The following is an 18120-nucleotide window of genomic DNA, read 5'->3' as shown; positions in this document are numbered from 1 at the left end:
GATTCCGCCAGTATTTTTTTCAAAAACGTGATCGTTGAGTTCATTGAAGCAACTACATTTGCCGCATTAGAACCACTTCTGCCTTACACTTATCCTTCTCGAACTGTTGCTGACCTTGTGTTCCACGTTACTGCTTTGGCTCTCGAGTACGCCGCCATAGAGGACAGCAGCAGTCACCCCCCTGACTACCTCACTGAGCTCAGACAAATCGCTGACCGTAGCGGATACCGCTTTGAAGACGTCCTCAAGACAGTAATGAGCCAGATTGGCCAACATTTATATGCAGCAGGAGCAGAGGACGATGATGATGATGATGACGATGATGAAAGAGAGGAAAAGAAAGTGGATAAACTTGTCACAGTACAGCCAGTGCCGGAACAACGAGGGCCACTGTCTTTACCTCCCCCCAGTCAGTCTTACACTGACCAGCAGGGGGCAAGACCCCGTCAAAGCCAACCTGGACCACCTCCAAGAGTCTCACTGTCAACAGATGACCTCAATCCATCACAAGTACAGAGGGTTGTTGTTGAACATGTGGTCCGAAACACTGATTTGAGTGCTTCAACTTTGCTTCGTCTTCGTGCCTTTTCTGGAAGGACTCCAAAGCCAAGTAATGAAGCAGATTTTGAGTCTTGGCGTTCCCAAATTGATCTACTGCTTGCCGATCCCAGCCTTTCAGCATTGCATGTCACCAGACGAATTATAGAGAGCCTGTTATCACCCGCTGCTGATTTGGTTAAGGGTTTCAGCCCAAGCACGTTGCCTTCAGTTCTTTTAAGTGTACTTGACTCAGCCTTTGGAACTGTACAGGACGGTGAAGAATTGTATGCACAATACTTAAATATTCTTCAAAATCCAGGAGAGAGACCGTCTGCTTATCTCCAAAGACTGCAGCTCACTCTCGGCACTGTTGTAAAGCAAGGAGGAATTTCACCTGATGACACCGATAAACATCTCCTGAAACAGTTTTGTCGTGGATGTTGGGACAACACTGTAATAACCAAGTTACAACTGGAACAACATAAAAATAATCCACCCCCATTCTCGGAACTGTTGCTGAAACTTAGGACAGAGGAAGACAGACAACTCGCTAAGGAGTCGCTCATGAAGAAACACATTGGTACGGCAAAACCGAAAGTTAACATCCAGTCCCAGAGCGTTCCTGTGGGCACGGTACGTCCAATGATGAGCTGAAAGAAATGAAAAAACAACTTCAAAAACTCCAGCAGCAAATGTCTCAGCTTCTGTCCAGGAAAAATCCAGCCGAGTTCAAGTCCATACTACAACCAAACAAACCAAATCGCCCTTCACCTCAGTCAGCTACCAAGCCCAAACCATGGTACTGCTTCAACTGTGGAGAAGATGGCCACCTTTCCTCCACCTGCACCAATAATGCCAACCCCAGTCTTGTTCAGCAGAAAAAGAAACTCTTACGCCAAAAACAGCAAGCATGGGATGCCAAGAACACAAAGTCGTTAAACTAGAACCAGCTTCTGCAATGGGACACTCAGGAGCTGCACTTACCAGAAGTCCCAAAGAACAATGCAAACTTCCATTGTTGCCAAGAGGTCTTGTGGGTACTAAAAGTACAGGTCAAATTCAAATCCAAGGAAATCACTTCAGTTGTCTTCTTGATTCTGGTTCTCAGGTCACCACTGTTCCTCACTCCTTCTACAATACTTACCTCTTGGATCATGAAATCAAATCAATTGACAATCTGTTGGAAATAGTAGGAGCAAACGGACAAGCAGTACCTTACCTGGGTTTCATAGAGCTCAAGATGACCTTTCCGCCAGATTTCCTCGGTTCACCTGTAGAAATCGACACCCTTGCACTTGTTGTACCTGACATGAAACAGTTTCACCCTCAGATACTCATTGGTACTAACACTCTGGATGTCGCATACAGCAAACATTTTGAAACTCACCCTGATCAGTCATTCCAACCCACTTCCTCCGGTTACATCGCTGTGTACAAGATCCTCCAGCACCGTCATGCCCAGAACTTGGATGACCAGTATTCCACTGTCACCTTACAGTCAAACCAGCCACTTACCATCTCAGCAGGCCAAACTACTGTCCTCGAGGGATGCCTGGTCGCAAGGCTGTTGCAAGGAGAAAAGGCAGTCATCCTAGAGCACCCAAGTTCCAGCCCTTTGCCAGGTGGACTCATGGTAAAGACCTCCCTCATTGACTTACCTCAGCACCGGCCATGTCATCTGCCTGTTGTGGTAAGCAATGAGTCTGACCATGAGATCCACATTCCAGCCCGAGCAGTCATAGCAGAAATCAGCACCTTCCAGACTATTGTCTCAAGAGAGCAAAGTGTCCATAATCCAGTCCAGTCTACAGAGTCGTCTCAATCGCCTTCACCGCAATACAATTTCGGAGACTCACCTCTAACTCCAGAGTGGAAACAACGCATCATTCACAAGCTCAACAGTATTCCCGAGGTGTTTGCAAAGCACGATCTGGATTTTGGCCGGACAGACAAAGTTAAACATCAAATCAAGCTGTCTGATCCAACCCCTTTCAAACAAAGGCCAAGACCGATCCACCCTCAGGATGTTGACGCTGTAAGGAAGCACTTGCAAGAACTTTTCAGTTCAGGAGTCATCCGTGAGTCAGATTCACCTTTCGCCTCTCCAATTGTGGTTGTGCGCAAAAAGAATGGGAGTGTACGTCTCTGTATCGATTACCGGAAACTAAATCTTCAGACAATAAAAGATGCTTATGCGTTACCCAAGCTGGAAGACACATTTTCTGCCCTTTCCGGATCCAAATGGTTTACGGTGCTAGACCTCAAGTCGGGCTACTATCAAATTGAGATGGAGGAAACTGACAAATCAAAAACAGCATTCGTCTGCCCGTTAGGGTTTTGGGAATTTAACCGGATGCCGCAGGGGGTTACCAATGCACCAAGCACATTCCAACGGCTGATGGGAAAATACATGGGAGAGTTAAATCTAAAAGTTTTGGTGTTTATTGATGACCTGATCATATTTGCACCAACCCTGGAGGAACACGAAGAACGCCTGATGAAAGTCCTCAACAGACTTAAAGATTTCAGCTTGAAATTGTCAGTCGAGAAATGTGTGTTCTTCCAGACATCTGTGAAATATCTGGGTCACGTTGTGTCCCAGAATGGTGTCGGAACAGACCCTGACAAGATCGCAACTCTCACGTCCTGGCCTGAGCCCAAGAACCTGAAGGAGTTAAGATCGTTCCTCGGTTTCGCTGGGTATTATTATTAGCAGAACGCAGATGCTGATGGTTTGTCTCGTAGACCTCATGGTGAGCTGTCTGATGATCCTGTTTCCCGCAAAGAACAGGAACGAATCCTGAGATTTGCCCAGCAACATCTCAATGAACCGGATTATGCCTCCATCGACCAGCACACCATAAAAGCAGTTTGTGAACGTCACCTGGTGTACAGCTCAAATCATGATTCTGACCATGCCTTGGTGCTATCCATGTCCATCCATGCTGACAGCTTGCCTGACAGTTTCATGGATGATGCTCAATTTGCCTCCTCTGTACTCCCTCAATTCTCCACAGCTGACATCGCAGCCAAGCAGCGTGACGACCCTGTCATCCGACACGTCATAGCCCAGCTTGAGCGGGGAGAATCGCCACCATCACAGTTGAGGGAAGAACTTCCTGATTTGCCCCTGTTACTGCGAGAAATAAATAAATTGGAGCTCCATAACACCCTTCTCGTCAGGCGGAGACAAGTGGGAAGTGAACCTTCATACCAACTAGTACTGCCGGAGGAGTATCGAGCTGTTGTTCTGCACCAACTTCACAACCAGATGGGCCATATGGGAATTGACAGAACTCTGGACCTGGTCTGCTCCCGATTCTATTGGCCCAAAATGTCTATGGATGTGATCAACAAAATCAGAACCTGTGAAAGATGTGTAAGACGCAAATCCTTACCTGAACGAGCTGCACCCCTGGTCAATATCAAAACTACTCATCCCTTAGAGCTGGTGTGTAAAACCTTTAGTGCATGCCTACAATTGCACCAAGAATGATGTTACAGGATTCTCACCGTATGAGCTCATGTTTGGCCGACAACCTCGCCTAGCTGTGGACAGTGATGAACCTGAAATTGTGTCTGAAACAATTGATCCTGCTGAAGTCTCTAGAGCTGAAGAAAATCCCGCTTCAGAACCTTACACTTCAGAGTTAGAGCCACACTCACCTGCTGAATCAGAAAGCATGAGTCTCGACGGCGAACCACCATTAAGGCGCTCACACCGCTCCAGAAATCCACCTGATCGGCTGCAGTACACTAAGCCCGGCAAGCCACTATTAAAGAGCATTCAAGCCTTGTTTCATGGCTTAACCTCTGCTTTTTCCTTTGCCCTTGAGGAAGAAGAGGAAGATGAGATGCTTTCACGTCCCAGCCAGCCAGCTATTCGCTGCCAGCCTGGTTCATGTCCGAGGACGTACATGAGATCAGGGGGGGACCCTGTAACCCACATAACATAGAGCATCTCACTTCCTGTCACCACTTTATTGTGGCAGGGTGTGTTTCCTATAAGTATAAGCACAACCCCGCACTTCCGCATTTCCTCTTGCTCCATGGCTGCTGCTGTCTCTGTGGTTGGCGTGCTCCGGTTAGCATTCTGGAAAAATTAATGATTAAACTGCTTCATAACCCAAACAAACCCAGCCGATTGAACCTACCTCATCTCCGTGAATATCCACTCAGCGGTGAGTCAGTTATTACGACTGCAAACTTTGTTTTGTTATTGAATACGTTGCCGCGGTCGCCCATTTAAAAGCCTTTAGGCTAACCGCTAAGCCAGCGTAGCTAACGCTGTTTATACCGGTCTTTATTTTAATAGACCATGCTATTTTTGTTACTTTTATGGCCGAACGTTAGGCATAGTATTGAAGTATTGACTGAATACTTTATTACTGGTTGTTTTGTTCGTTTTGTATTGTTTTTGTTACTTTTCTGGTTAAAGCCAAAACGGCATATGGTAATTCTGTATTGACCAATCGACATGCACAAACAAATTGTCTGTTTGCCTAGACATTTAAATGTTATGAACCTGTGATTAGCTTATTGCTAATTTAATTTGATTTATTATAAAGTGCACTACTATTAGCTTGAAACTTGAATGATTGATTCATATATGTGTTAAATGTTATCATCAAGATAACTTAAGTATATGCTGTATGACCAATAGCATTAATAGTATTATTTATTTAGCATTATTTATTGTTATTTATGAATGTATTTATTTACTTTCTTGATGGAAAATTATTTAATTCATACTGAATTTTAATTTGTGTGTTTGACCTTGTTTAGGTCAGGTTTTTTTTTCCTTTAGTTGAAATCGAGTTCAAGATGGCGAGCTGCCCGATCACCGCTGCGACGCGGTAGGATTACTATGGACCTATTTGAGTTTCCCCCATTTTTTTGTTCTTGAACTCAACCTTTTTTCCCTTTGGAACATTGAATGACCTATTCTCTCCGGAATGAACTGCCTTCTGTTATCACAGTTTTGATTACTTATTGTGAATATCATTATTGAATACCTGTATATATATATATATATATTACATAGTAATATATACATTTATTATAATTCATAACTTGCTATTACTGCTATTACATAATAATAATATATTTATTTGAGCTCTATTTTGTTGTTTGGTGTCTTATTCACACACTTAGGCTTCATAGCCGAACCTACTTCTGTCGCTTAATTACATCTATGGCCGCAGTCAGGCCCCTAGCCCCATAGTGCGTTACATAAGCTTCTTGGATTGTGTTACTGAATACATGTTTTAACAGGTAACTAGTAACTGTAGCAGATACATTTTTAGGGTAACTGTCCTAACCCTGCATATCTGTTACATTAAACACAGACATGATAATAATAACTAATAAATCATTTTCACTGTCACAGCAGGATGTTTCTGAAAACATGTTCAGCAGAACGCTGTGAGATTCTGAGGCTGATCTCTGGACTCTGAGAGGCCTTGGACTTAGAAACGAAACCAAGATCATTTTTCAGATGTGACCTGTGTGAATTCCTCAGGTGTAGATGAAGCAGAGCATGAGTTCCTTCCTCATTCTTCACCACTCACAGAACACATCCTGTACAAACCTGTTTCACTGCAGTTTAAAGGAAACAAAAATAAGTCCAAACCAAAGCCACCCTGCTTTAAGGTGATCAACATTCACAGTGCTGTCAGTAGTTAGAAAACATTTCTTTAAGTCTTCAGGACTCAAATCTGTTCAAAGAAGACGCTTCATCTGCTCCTCCGATCAATGAGAGGGAGAGAGAAAACAAAGGAAGCACACAAGTATGACTCGGGGTCATGATGCCTGCTCACCTGAACAGGTTTACTGACTATAACTCACATCAGGATGGAGCAGGAAGCAGCAGGAACAACAACCTTTTCTAACAGCTTTATTGATCATCACCAAGTCGAGCAGCTTCCACCTGGACCTCACAACACAACATGAACATGGTGACATTTCTCAGTACAGCCCAGACACCACAAACACAGCTTTGTGTTCCTGTGGCTGAGTGCTGACGCCTCCTCTCAGGCTGTTCTTCTGTCCACACTGTAAACCAGCATGATGCAGGAGCACCCAGCACTCACAGCAGGAGAACATCTGCAGAGCTTCACTCACAGAGTCTGTCGGAGAACAAACCTGAGTGTCTGTTCAGAGAAAGCAGTGGACATGTAGTTGTTGTTGTCGACAGTTGTGTCTCTGCTGTGTGTTTCTCCTGCACCGTCCATGCTGACAGCACAACAAACAGCCTGTTGTCAGTTCAACAAAGACAGCAGCTGAGTGTCTGCAGGTTTTCTCCACACACAACTTTCCATTTCATCCATTACAACCAACACAACAGCACCCCCTGCTGACAGAGTCTGTGCTGCACAGCCTGACAGCAGCTGAACTGCTTCCAAGTCACAATGAGTTCAAAGAAGGAGCTTTTTAAAGTGGTGCTTCTGGTCTGTCAAATAACAGCACATTCTGTGTGTTACTTCCTGTTTCAGACTGAACAGTGATGCTGAAGCCCTGAAGGATCTGAGTCTCACAGACTGTTTCCCTCCACAGATGTTCCTCCGCCGTGCTCTCCATGGGCCTTCATGTGTATCTCTAAGTTTCTGTGCAGTACCTCTAACCAGCACATTGTGAACACAAAGCAGGTTCACTCTGCCTTTCTCACTGTGTTCTAACCTTCTTCACTTACTGTAGAGACTGTAGCTGCTGAAAACTAAGCCGTACACAAAACAAACATCCAAAACATGGCAGCAGGTCGTGGTCGTGGCAATAAACAACAATGATAGAATTTAATTAGAAACTATTTACATTTTATAAACAAGCTGTTTAGACATCCAATAATCAATAGTTATGTTATTTTTGTGCTCATATGTAATCAATAACTCTGTTTTCCCTGTGTTGGAAGAATTCTGGAAACAACCTAACCTGTGTCAGCAGCATGGCCTGCTGGACTTTGTGGAGACAGTCTATCCATATGTCTTACTATGGAAATGATGTTACACCTATGATCTCATACATGATATGTTACTGTCATATATGATTGTGCTTGTGCCTATTCTAAGATGTGTGTATTTTGAGAAGTTGTGTCTGTTAGATAACAGAGGGTATAAGAAGGGAGCTGCTCTGAAAAGACCTTCAGCACTCCTACAGAGGCTACTGTCTGTGTGTGTGACTGCTCCTTCCTGCAGGAACAAAAGCACTTGAGTGATTAACAGCTGATATTTTGGGTTTTATTCCTAACATAAATTGGTCCTTCGAGCCGGATCCCAATACGCACTCACTTCTCTGGCGGCTGCTTGATAGTGCACACTGATGAGGGGTTTGCCTCCGCTAGAAGCAGGGAGCCGCTGGAGGAGGGAGAGCTGACGGGATCCTCATTTGAACCTGCTGTCTTTCACTCTCGTGTACACCGGTGAGAATTTTTTGTTTTTTGGGTTATTCTTGGCCGTAGCAAGAAACAGGGTTATTCTTGGCCGGAGCAAGAACACTGCTACCAGAATTCCTCTTTTCCCGAGGGTAAAGAGGGGGGAGTGTATAAGTCGGGGACTCACACTCAGTACACCCGAGACTCATTCATGAGAGTTTCAGTCTGGGTGGGGCAGGGTAACCAATTTTCACTAACTCTTTCATTTTAAAGATTCATTCTTTTGATGATTTTGGTTTTCTTTTGAAGTGACGGGGTCACTAAAAGGGTTACCGAGGAAGTCTTAGTCGCGGACTAAGCCTCACCGAAAGGGTGAGTTTTGTTTGGACCGTTAAGTCGCGGACTTAGCGAAGGGTACCGAGTACTTTTGAGTACAGAGTAGAACAGGCCTAAAAGTAAAAAAAAAAAAAAAAAAAAGGGGGGGATTATAATAATAAATATATAAAATAAAATAAAATAAAATAAAAATCAATAAAAATAATATAAAAAAAAATTTCTTTGACCGATCCTTCGAAGTCTCATGTGTCTAAGCATTGAGTAAAAAGAGAGCTGATACCTCACGGTGATAACAAAACTCTCTGCACTCATTTGCATATGGGTCAGTTGCTCGGGTGAACTCCATACAAACTGACTGGCTTGAGAATTTTGACAATAATGGGGTCAAACAGTTCTAAAACCCTTAGTGGGGATGCAAACTTTACGCAGACTAAGAGTGAGACATTAACCCACTTTTTCCAAGTGCGGGAAAAGGTATGGTATTAAGAGATGTTTGATTTTAAATGTGAAATGTGAAACACTTGTGAGCCTAATAGAGGCAGGAGTAGAAAGAAAGAGAGAAGGTCTAAACTAGAAGGTCTAAGGAGTGGCTGAAAGAAGCACAAAATAGACAGAGAGGCAAGGGAGAAGCAGCCGGACGACGGCTACTCATAAAGTTTCTGATGTGCATTTTTCTAGGGAAAAAGAGGACTTAATGTACGTTGTATTGGAGAAGGAATCCTCTCCCGGGACCCAGCGCTGACCCCCCACCTTATCCTCAGCCACCGCAACAACCGCACACCAGCTCTGCTCCCTCTGCACCCCCTCCCTCTCCTGAGCCTGCCGCTGCCTCCTCTCCTACCACCCCAACACAACAGACATCACTATTCTTTCTGGCTGTCAAATTCCACGGGAAGAGGACGCCTCAACAATAAGGTCAGGAACAGTTTTTCTGATTTAAACATAATGAAAAATAAAGAAAAAACTGCTAGAGACAATGCCAGCTCATGAATCTAACACTAAAACCAAAACCGCTAAAATGGTGAATGGGGAAGAATTTTTTTTTTTTTTTTTTTATCTTTTATTTATTAAAATATTCATTTAAAATATTTACAGAAAACAAAAAACAAAATACAATAATTCATTCGTGTCCTAAGAGGATACCTCAAAACCCCACTTTAGTAACACCCAGGTGAAAATATTTTCAGAAACAAAAATACACGATTTCATTCTCTATGTAAAATAAATTGTGCCCATTCAAAATCTTTGCCCGAAGGCGTGCTCCCCTCCCCACCAGTGCTCTTACATATTGTTTTAGTGTCAATGTGAAAAAATCCCAGGTGTTCAGTTTCCGGTTTTCCTTCAGTTTTGTGTTTCTTGTGATGTATATTGCATGTTTTGCGAATTGTCCAGTTAGGTTGATTATTGTATTGTTCTTGTAGTTGGATGTGTCCCCAAAGAGGAGGAACAGTCTCCACTCTTCCTCCTCCTCCCATGCCATGCCTGTTCCATCCTTGAGGAGGGTTCTCAGCCTCCTAAGAAAGGGGGTGAGCGCCGGACAGTCCAGGAACATGTGCTCTATGGTTTCCTCCGCTGCTCCGCAGATAGCACAGCCCCTGGCAAAGACCTCCTTATTTATCTGATGCAGCACGATCCCAGGGTCTGTCTTTCTGTGTCTTTGTCTAAAGTCGGTGTTATAGACATTGCCAGGGGCTGTGCTCCTCCTTAGGGTGGCCCAGATACGTTCTCCCCGCAGGCCGGGGAAGGCCCTCCCCCATGCCCGGTCAGCTGCTGGGGCTCTCCGTCTACCGTGGACAAACATCTGGTAGAGGGCCTTCGTCTTGATGTCACTAAGGTTGGCTCCGGCCTGCGGGAGAGAGAACTCGCACACATTCCCGTTAGTTGGTGCTGGCTGCCTCTTCTCCCCCAGTAGCTTAAGCCACCGCTGAGGGATGGAGGCAGCCAGCTTAGCACACACCTCCTGGATTGCACCTTTCCTGTGCCTCACCCCCTTCTTCCTCAGAATGGTCAGGATCTCCGCAGCATCGAGGCCACCGGCTTGGGTGACAACGTCCCCCAGCCTGACTAAACCAGCCCTCTCCATCACGGCGCAGACCACCTCCTTCCCTCCCCAGGTAATCTCTGGGTTATTGAAGAGGGGCTGCGCCCTCGCCTGGAGGACGTTGTCCACCCTAGCCTCCAGCAGAGGCCTCAACCCAGCCCACGCTGTCATGATCTCCTCCGCCAGAGAGTCGGTCACCCCCGCGCTCACGGAGGAGCGCCTCCGGCAGAGTGCCCAGAGGCCCAAAGGCGGCCCGAGATGCAGGTCCTGCATGAGAAAGTGTTTCCATATGAAGCTGTTGCTGTCGGGTGTTATGATTTTTTTGACCAGTTTGACTCTTGGTGCGTGTTTTCTGCAGTCTAAGCTGACTAGCCTCAGGCCGCCTTTGTCCTCCGGCTGGATCATGACATCGTGGGCTACCTGGTTCATCTTTGACCCCCACAGGAAGCTGCCGATGACCTCGTTGATGTTCTTTTCCCGCTGCGGAGACAGGGGACAGACAGCCAGCACATGGTTCACCAAAGAGAGCACTAGTGAGTTTATGACAGTGACCTTCCCTTTTATCCCCATCCTTCTCTGTTTCCACATGTTTATTACCTTTTGCATTTTTCCCTGCACTCCCTCCCAGTTCTTTTCGTTTGCCTTCTCTTCGTTCTTCCCCATCCATACTCCAAGTATTTTAACCATATCTCCCGTGTCCTGGAACCCCCATGTGTTCACCGTGCTTTGCTCCGCCCCACACCTCATGATTTGTGTCTTTTTTGTGTTCATTTTAGCTCCCGATGCCTCACAGTATGATTTTACTTTTCCCACCACCCTCTGAACGCTATCTTTATCCACCACTGTGATATTTGTGTCATCTGCATACTGCACTATTTTGCAGTACGCAGAATCACCCACCTCTACGCCCTGGATGCCCTCGTCACCATTGACCGCTGCCGCCAGAGGCTCCGTGACCAGGGTGAAAAGCATGGCAGACAGCGGGCATCCCTGTCGGATGGACCTGCCCAGCGAGAACGCACCGCTGCACATGCCATTCACTTTAACGCAGCTGGTGGCCCCGCTGTACAAAGTCCTGATCCATTTAATGTACCGCTCTCCGAACCCCAGCCTTTCCAGGACTCGCCACAAAAAGGCGTGTTCAACACGGTCAAACGCTTTTTCAAAGTCGATGCTAATCAAAAAACCCCCGGTTGTGCACATGTGTCTGATCAGGCACCTGACGGCCAGGACAGAGTCCGAGATGTCTCTGCCCGGCACGCCGTATGCCTGACCAGGATTTGCCAGTGTTTTCGCCAGAATTTTATAGTCAGTGTTCAGTAAGCTGATTGGTCTGTAGTTTTCCAGTTTATTTTCCTCCCCTTTCTTTTTAAACACCAGTGTTATGACCCCTTTTGAAAAGTTTTCAGTTGTTTTTCCCTTCTTTTCTATTTCTGTGTAGATCGCCAGTAGGATGGGGGCCAGTTGTAATTTGAATACCTTATAAAACTTGGCCGTCAGGCCGTCCCATCCTGGGCTTCTGTTGCTGTTAAGCCCATCAATGGCTACCATGAGTTGCTGTAGGGTAAGGTCGGAGTCACAGATCCCTCTATCGGCTTCATCCAGTGTTCTGTGTAGGTGAGCTATGTTTCTGTCCATGTGTTCTTCGCTGATGTTTTGGCTGGTGAACAGTTCTTTATAGAAATCCTGCGCTGCTAAAAGCACATCTTCGAATTCACTAACAGTTTTTCCCTCTTTGTTGATTATCTCTTTTATATATGCCCTTTGTTGTTTTTGTTTTTCCATGCCCAGAAAAAATGCGGTGGATTTTTCGCCCTCTATTAAGTACTCCGCCTTCGCCCTGATCGCTGCCGCCTTGCATTTGTTCACAGTTATATTGTGTAGCTTGGACTGAGCCACTGACAGAGCTGTTATGTCTCTTTTTGGGTCCTTTTCCATCTTTTTCTGTTCCGTCTGGATTATTTCAAGCAGTTCCCTCTCTTCCTGCTTTTCCTCCCACTTTTTCCTTTTGCAGTATCTGATGCACAACTTTTTGACTCTTTCCTTCACTCCCTCCCACCATCCCAGTAAGTCATCATTTTCTATCATTTCCTCTCGCACATCGTTCAAAAATTTTCTAGTTTTGTTAATGAATGTTTCGTCTTTTAAAATACTGCTATTTAAAATCCATAACCCCCCATTCCTGGACCTGCCGGCCATCCGTATTTGGATCTGGAGAAGTGAGTGATCGCTCCATCTGTTCTGTATATATTTGACTGAGTTTATGATGGGGACTACTCCAGGAGACACCAAAGCCAGGTCGATGCGCGATTGCTTCAGCTCCCCTCTGACTATCTGCCTCCTGGAGTAGTCCCTAGTGTCCGGGTTGAGTGTTCGCCAGATGTCTGCGAGGTTACGGGTTGAAATGAGGTGGTTGAGCTCTTGCCTGCTGACGTCATTTTTCAGTGTATTGCTGTTTGAGGTATCGTTTGCTGTTAAAATAATGTTAAAATCTCCCACCAACACGCATTTCCCAGTTATCCATTTATTTAATTTTTTCCTAATAAATTCTTTCCTTTCTGTTTCCTCATTACTTCCGTAGATAATCATGATTCTTAGTTTCTCTCTGTTCTTCCCCAGATCTGCCACGACTAGCCGGCCCCCGTCGCCAGCATGCACGCAGGACACATCGCCGGGGAGGCCCGGTTTGCACAGAATTGCTGCGCCTGCCTGGCCCGTGGGTCCAGGGGCATAAAAAATGTCCCCTCCCCAGTGTTTTTTCACCGTTTCCAACAGGTCGGTGCTCCATCGTACCTCTTGCAGGCAGAGGATGTCTGAGTGTGTGTTGTTTAGTATGTCCTTAATTTTTTCTATTGCCCTTACCCCCCTGATGTTCAGTGACGTTATAACAATCATGATGATAGTTAATATAGATGGTTTTATTTTCATTTCCTTGTTCTCCGAGTTACTCTCCCCGGTTTACTGTCCTGCGCTTTCTTCCTGTGTTGCAGTCTTGGTCCTATTTCTCTTTCTAAATCTGAATCTGAGGAGATCTGCTTGTGGCCCAGGAGGGAGGACCCAGGCGTGCTCTCCTTCGCTCTCGCCCTGCCAGCGAGCAGGGATGCGGTAGAGCGGCAGGCGGGTCTCAGGAAGCCGTCGTCTGACACGACGCTCTCGGCTTGGGAGACTAATTCCGGGCCAACGTCATCAAGGCTGGACCCTAAGGCCAGATCCACCTCGTCTCCAGGCGGCCTCCGGGCAGGGTCTGTTGCCCCCCCATCTACACCCGCCTGCGTCCTGACCCCTGCGCTACCCCTCTCAGGGGCGCCTTTTGGCCTGTCAACCTCGGGGACCAGGGCAGGGCCCTCTGCGTGAGCCCCCCCTGCCCCCTCCTCCGCTGGGAGAACGCCCTGTTCCCCACCTGCTTCCTGCTCTGCCACGGCACCAGGCGCCATGGCCTGGCCAGCATCGACCTGCATCCCTGCAGCAGTGGCACTGCCCTGCGCCCCTCTCTCCTGAGCCACTTCCTCCTCCATGCTGGACTCTTCCTCTTCCCCGTCTGAAAAAAGTTCCCTGTCCTCATCGTTGCTTTCCTCTGCACATATACAATCCTCCATTTTATTATAGCATATTTGACATTTCTGTATCTTTTTATTGCATTCCCGGGCGTAGTGCCCCTGGACCCCACATTTATTACAGAAAAACTCCGGGCAGTCCCTCACGATGTGCCCTGGCTGTATGCAGATCCGACAGATCTGGATGACGCGGAAGAACTCGGGTCCTGCTGCCGTACTAAACTTTGCAGAGTAGGGCAAAGACTGAACCGTCTCATTAAATTTTACTTTTACAAATCTTGTACCGTCTGCCACCCTGGTCCCCGGCCACATACGCCGCTTTATTGGGGACACTGCTGACACCTTCCAGGATTCTAACTTCTCCAGAATCTCCTGATCCGTCACATAGGCCGGCAGGCCCAGAAAAGAAACCACCAACTCATCATTTGAAATCTCCCTCCCCTGCACTGATGTGTTCCCAATCTTAAATCCATCCAACAGTTTGCCTTTTCCTGCTGCGCTCCCCATCGTCACCTCGTACCTGCTTTGGCCTGTGCTCCTGCATGCGTTGATGTTACCACACATTAGACGTATATAACGTATTAGCTCTACTGGTGAGACCACTTCCTCACCCTTTAGCTCCACCAACACTGTTAGCTCTCTTTCATAGCTCACCTCATTCGTTTTCTTACTGGCTGACTCCGACCTCTTGCTTTGCTGGCCGTCTGTCCCCCTCCTGACCATCCCTCCTTCAGTGTGTGATGTGTTCTTACCATCCTCAGATCCTCTCGGTTTTCCTTCTTTTCGATTCATATTTGTCTCCGGGTTTTGTCCATTTTGCTGAGCCGTGGTCGTTTGTCCGTTCCTGGGCCTGTCACCGGGGTTATCCATCCTGCTGATTTTTCCAGTGAAAAGAAAAACGATTGCCACAAAGAACCCAAAACACAACAAAAAACTACTCCCCGACAGTCCTAGGACCACGGGGAGCGACAAAACACACTATAAAAGAAATAAAGTAATCAAAACGAATAAGGCCAAAAACCAAAGAAGGAACTCTGTCTGTCCCCGTCTGTCTCCGTCTGCTCAAAGCTCGCGCTCTCTGCCACTCTCTCTCTGTCACTTCCGTAATCGGGCACGTTCAGAGTGGTGTGGACAATGCCAGCTCATGAATCTAACACTAAAACCAAAACCGCTAAAATGGTGAATGGGGAAGAATGGGGGTGCTAAACGCCATGCCAATACGTAAAACTAAACAATGTACAGGCCATGATCGTGATGTAGAACCAAAATGTGCATCACTGACAACTACCAAAGAGAATGCTATTCATGCAGAGGACGTACTAAATTGGGAACCAAAGGAAAATGGTGACTGAAATATTTATCATTTATGATAATAATATGGATGATGATTCTAATGCCTGTGGCACTTATTTCCGAGGTAACATGGGAAGAGGAGGGCAGCACGGAGGAGGAAAAGGGGAGAGGAATGGAGGAGAGGACAGGAGGGGAGATGTGTGCTACAAATGCGGAAAAGCCAGACATTGGGCACAAATCTGTAAAGTGAGAAAAGGAAAAAGACAGGATGGAGGGGGAGATGGCTGGCAACCCTGGGATGGATCAGCATGACTGACCGAGGAGACAGGTCACGCACAAAGACATAAACACACACATGTTCTAACTGATGAAAAGTTTTCACCTTCACACTTCACACTCACACTTTTCACTGCACACTCACACCAAGAGGAGACAAATGATGTTGTTGATGTTATTGAGCTGCACCATGTAGAGACATTGTTGAATCTCTCTGCCACAGCTGTTCAAAACAAAAGGTATGCAGATTGTGTGTACGTCAAAACAGCTAGTGGTCAAATCAGCAAAGATTTTTAATCTGCAAAGCTCAAGGTTACAGACCCAGTTTCAGGAATGAGTACAAAGTGTTCCTTTATGCTGTCTGACTTTTGCCCTGTTAACCTCCTGGGGAGAGATCTGATGGCAAAATAAGGAATTGAAGTTATTCCTACCCCAGCAGGCATGTGGACACCAAATTATTATTACAGTTTAGATATGACTACCAATGGACCTTAAGCAGTTGTAAATGATTTACTAAAACTCACAAAAACTATAGTTCTCCACTACGATCATTCAACAACCCAAAGACGTGCATTGTACAATGTGTCATTGATTACACACATGGGCTGGACAGCTAATATGAGCACAGATTCTGTGTGTATTGTCAACAGCTGTAAAGGCTGCGCATCTGAGTCACAATTTGAGAAATGTTTTTGCTTTCCTCTGAGGAGGAACATGCTTAAAGTATAGCGCCTAATAGTCTGTGGTCTACTGGGCCAGCAGATATTGGGACTATGAAAGATACTGAGCTTGTAAAATAACACCTAAGAGTTCATTCAGGCCTTTTCAAAGTCAATACCCCATAAGGCCAGGGGCAGATGAGGGCATTAGCCATTAAGGCCCTTAATTGAGTCTGGTGTTATCAGAGAATGTGCTGATTCTCCTTGTAACACACCCTTGTTTCCTGTGAAAAGGCTGCACCATTCACCAGTTGCAGGATTCAGGATTTACAGCTGTAAATCAGGCTGTTATACCCGCATACTTTGCTAAATGATGTGAAACCTGAGACCAAGTTTTTCTATTATACTGTAGATCAGGCAAATGCTTTTTCTCTGTATATCCATATCTATCCATACAGTCAAGTCTGATTTTTCTTTTTAATTTGAGGAAATAAAATACACATATAGAAGAATACCTCAAGGTTATTGTGAGAGCCCAACTATGTTTTCGCAAGCAATGTCTACAAACCTTGCTAAGTGATACTGTTATATGTTGATGATATACTTGTCTGCTCAAAAACAGTGCAGAGCAGACACACTGGCCCTTCTGTGTTATCTTGCAGGCCAGGGCCATAAGGTCAGTAACAACAAGCTGCAACTGTGGAGACAACAGGTTAAATATTTGGGCTGGGGCAGCAGTGGCTCAGTGGTAGAGCAGGGTTGTCCAATAACCGGAAGGTCGGCGGTTCGACCCAGCTCCTCCCTAGTCATTGTTGTGTGTCCTTGGGCAAGGCACTTTACCCGCATTGCCTCCAGTGCACTCACTGGAGAGGCCGTAGGCAGCCACGTCTCCATCAGTCTCCCCCTGGGGAGCTGTGGCTACCACTTGTAGCTTACCACTGCCACTGTGTGAATGTGGTGTGAAAGAATAATGCATCTCAATGTAAGCGCAAGAAGACAAACCCGTTTTACCTATATATAGATACACTGCTCTTCTGAGTCATGCCTCAACAGGAGGGATGGTATCTATAGTTAACAGAGCTCACAGAGCTTATGAATTCACAAATGATTAAAAAAAAAAAAAAAAAAAGGTTGGGCTGTATTATCTGTGCAAAACACAGTACCCCTTTCAACACACATGCATTTATTGAGCTAAATCGATGTGAAAAATACCGTTTAGTGATTCTGGATGTGTTAACTAGGTGGATTGAAATCTTTCTCATAAGGACACCTGATGCACTACCAGTGGCCAAAGCACTAACAAAAGAAATCATGCCATGCATTGGAAAACCTGAAAGAATCTTTTGTGATAATGGTACACATTTCACAAACCAGATAATTAAGAATCTGGCCAGTGTTTTTGGAATGCATATTAAACACCACTGTTCTTATCACCCACAGTCAGCAGGGCTAATAGAGTGAACTAATGGCACCGTCACGCAAAGTTACAGAAAATGATGACAGGGTGGATAAAATGCCTACCTCTAGTGGCTCTAAGCAGGCACATCTTACCCAGCAGCAGAGGCTTGTCTCCCTTTGGGATGCTATAGGCCAGTCCTACTATATACTAAGGTCACAGAAACAAACTCTGCAAAAGAAATACTGCAGATTATATGTTGCGAGGAAAAGATATTACCTTTTCTGTTTCTTCTCCTCAACAAGAAGTGCCTGACCACACCTCCACAGTGAAACCTGGGGACGGGGTATTCATCAAGGTGATAAAGAGAAAAACCTGGTCATCTGAGAGGTGGAAGAGTCCCTACCACATGTTGCTATTCACACCCACTGCTGTTTGTATTGCTAAGAGGGAGGCCAACCTGGATTCACCTGTCTCCTCTGAAAGAGCTGTCCAAGCCAGACGAACCTACAAAATAATCTCATCAATCACACCTGCTCTGTGGTAGTTAACACTGCTGGCTACAAAGGGGAGTGATACCAATAGGGGTACTCATCTCAAACCAGTGAAGAGATTGGCTATTACCTAAATCAAAACTGACCCCGAGCACTAGAGTGAGC

The 18120-nt window shown here is 45.8% G+C and overlaps 1 protein-coding gene across 4 annotated transcripts; it reads left to right on the top strand.

The window, feature by feature from the left end:
* The first annotated feature begins 2838 nt into the window (after positions 1-2838).
* LOC114449601 (uncharacterized) lies at positions 2839-16896 on the top strand. Of its 4 annotated transcripts, none has more exons than XR_003672001.1 (6): positions 2839-4721; positions 8921-9157; positions 9664-10816; positions 12903-13058; positions 13274-15181; positions 15255-16896. XR_003672001.1 is itself a non-coding variant. In XM_028427411.1 (5 exons), the coding sequence occupies exons 3-5, from the start codon at positions 10174-10176 to the stop codon at positions 13390-13392; spliced, it is 918 nt and encodes a 305-aa protein (XP_028283212.1). In that variant the 5' UTR covers positions 2839-4721; positions 8921-9157; positions 9664-10173; the 3' UTR covers positions 13393-16896. The 4 variants fall into 4 exon arrangements, 2 of the variants coding, with proteins under 2 accessions (XP_028283212.1, XP_028283211.1); XR_003672002.1 differs by adding an exon at positions 11725-11900 and having other exon boundaries at positions 13274-16896; XM_028427411.1 differs by having other exon boundaries at positions 13274-16896.
* The last annotated feature ends 1224 nt before the right edge of the window (positions 16897-18120 follow it).

The sequence above is a fragment of the Parambassis ranga genome, chromosome 17 (genome assembly GCF_900634625.1).
Source record: "Parambassis ranga chromosome 17, fParRan2.1, whole genome shotgun sequence".
Classification (NCBI taxonomy): Eukaryota; Metazoa; Chordata; class Actinopteri; family Ambassidae; genus Parambassis; species Parambassis ranga.
Note: the sequence above shows the minus strand (reverse complement) of the source record. Positions and strands in the feature narration are given on the sequence as shown.

Coding starts and splice junctions, on each gene's coding strand:
- LOC114449601 (XM_028427410.1), top strand. CDS start 10,174: ATGGAGGCAGCCAGCTTAGCACACACCTCCTGGATTGCACCTTTCCTG.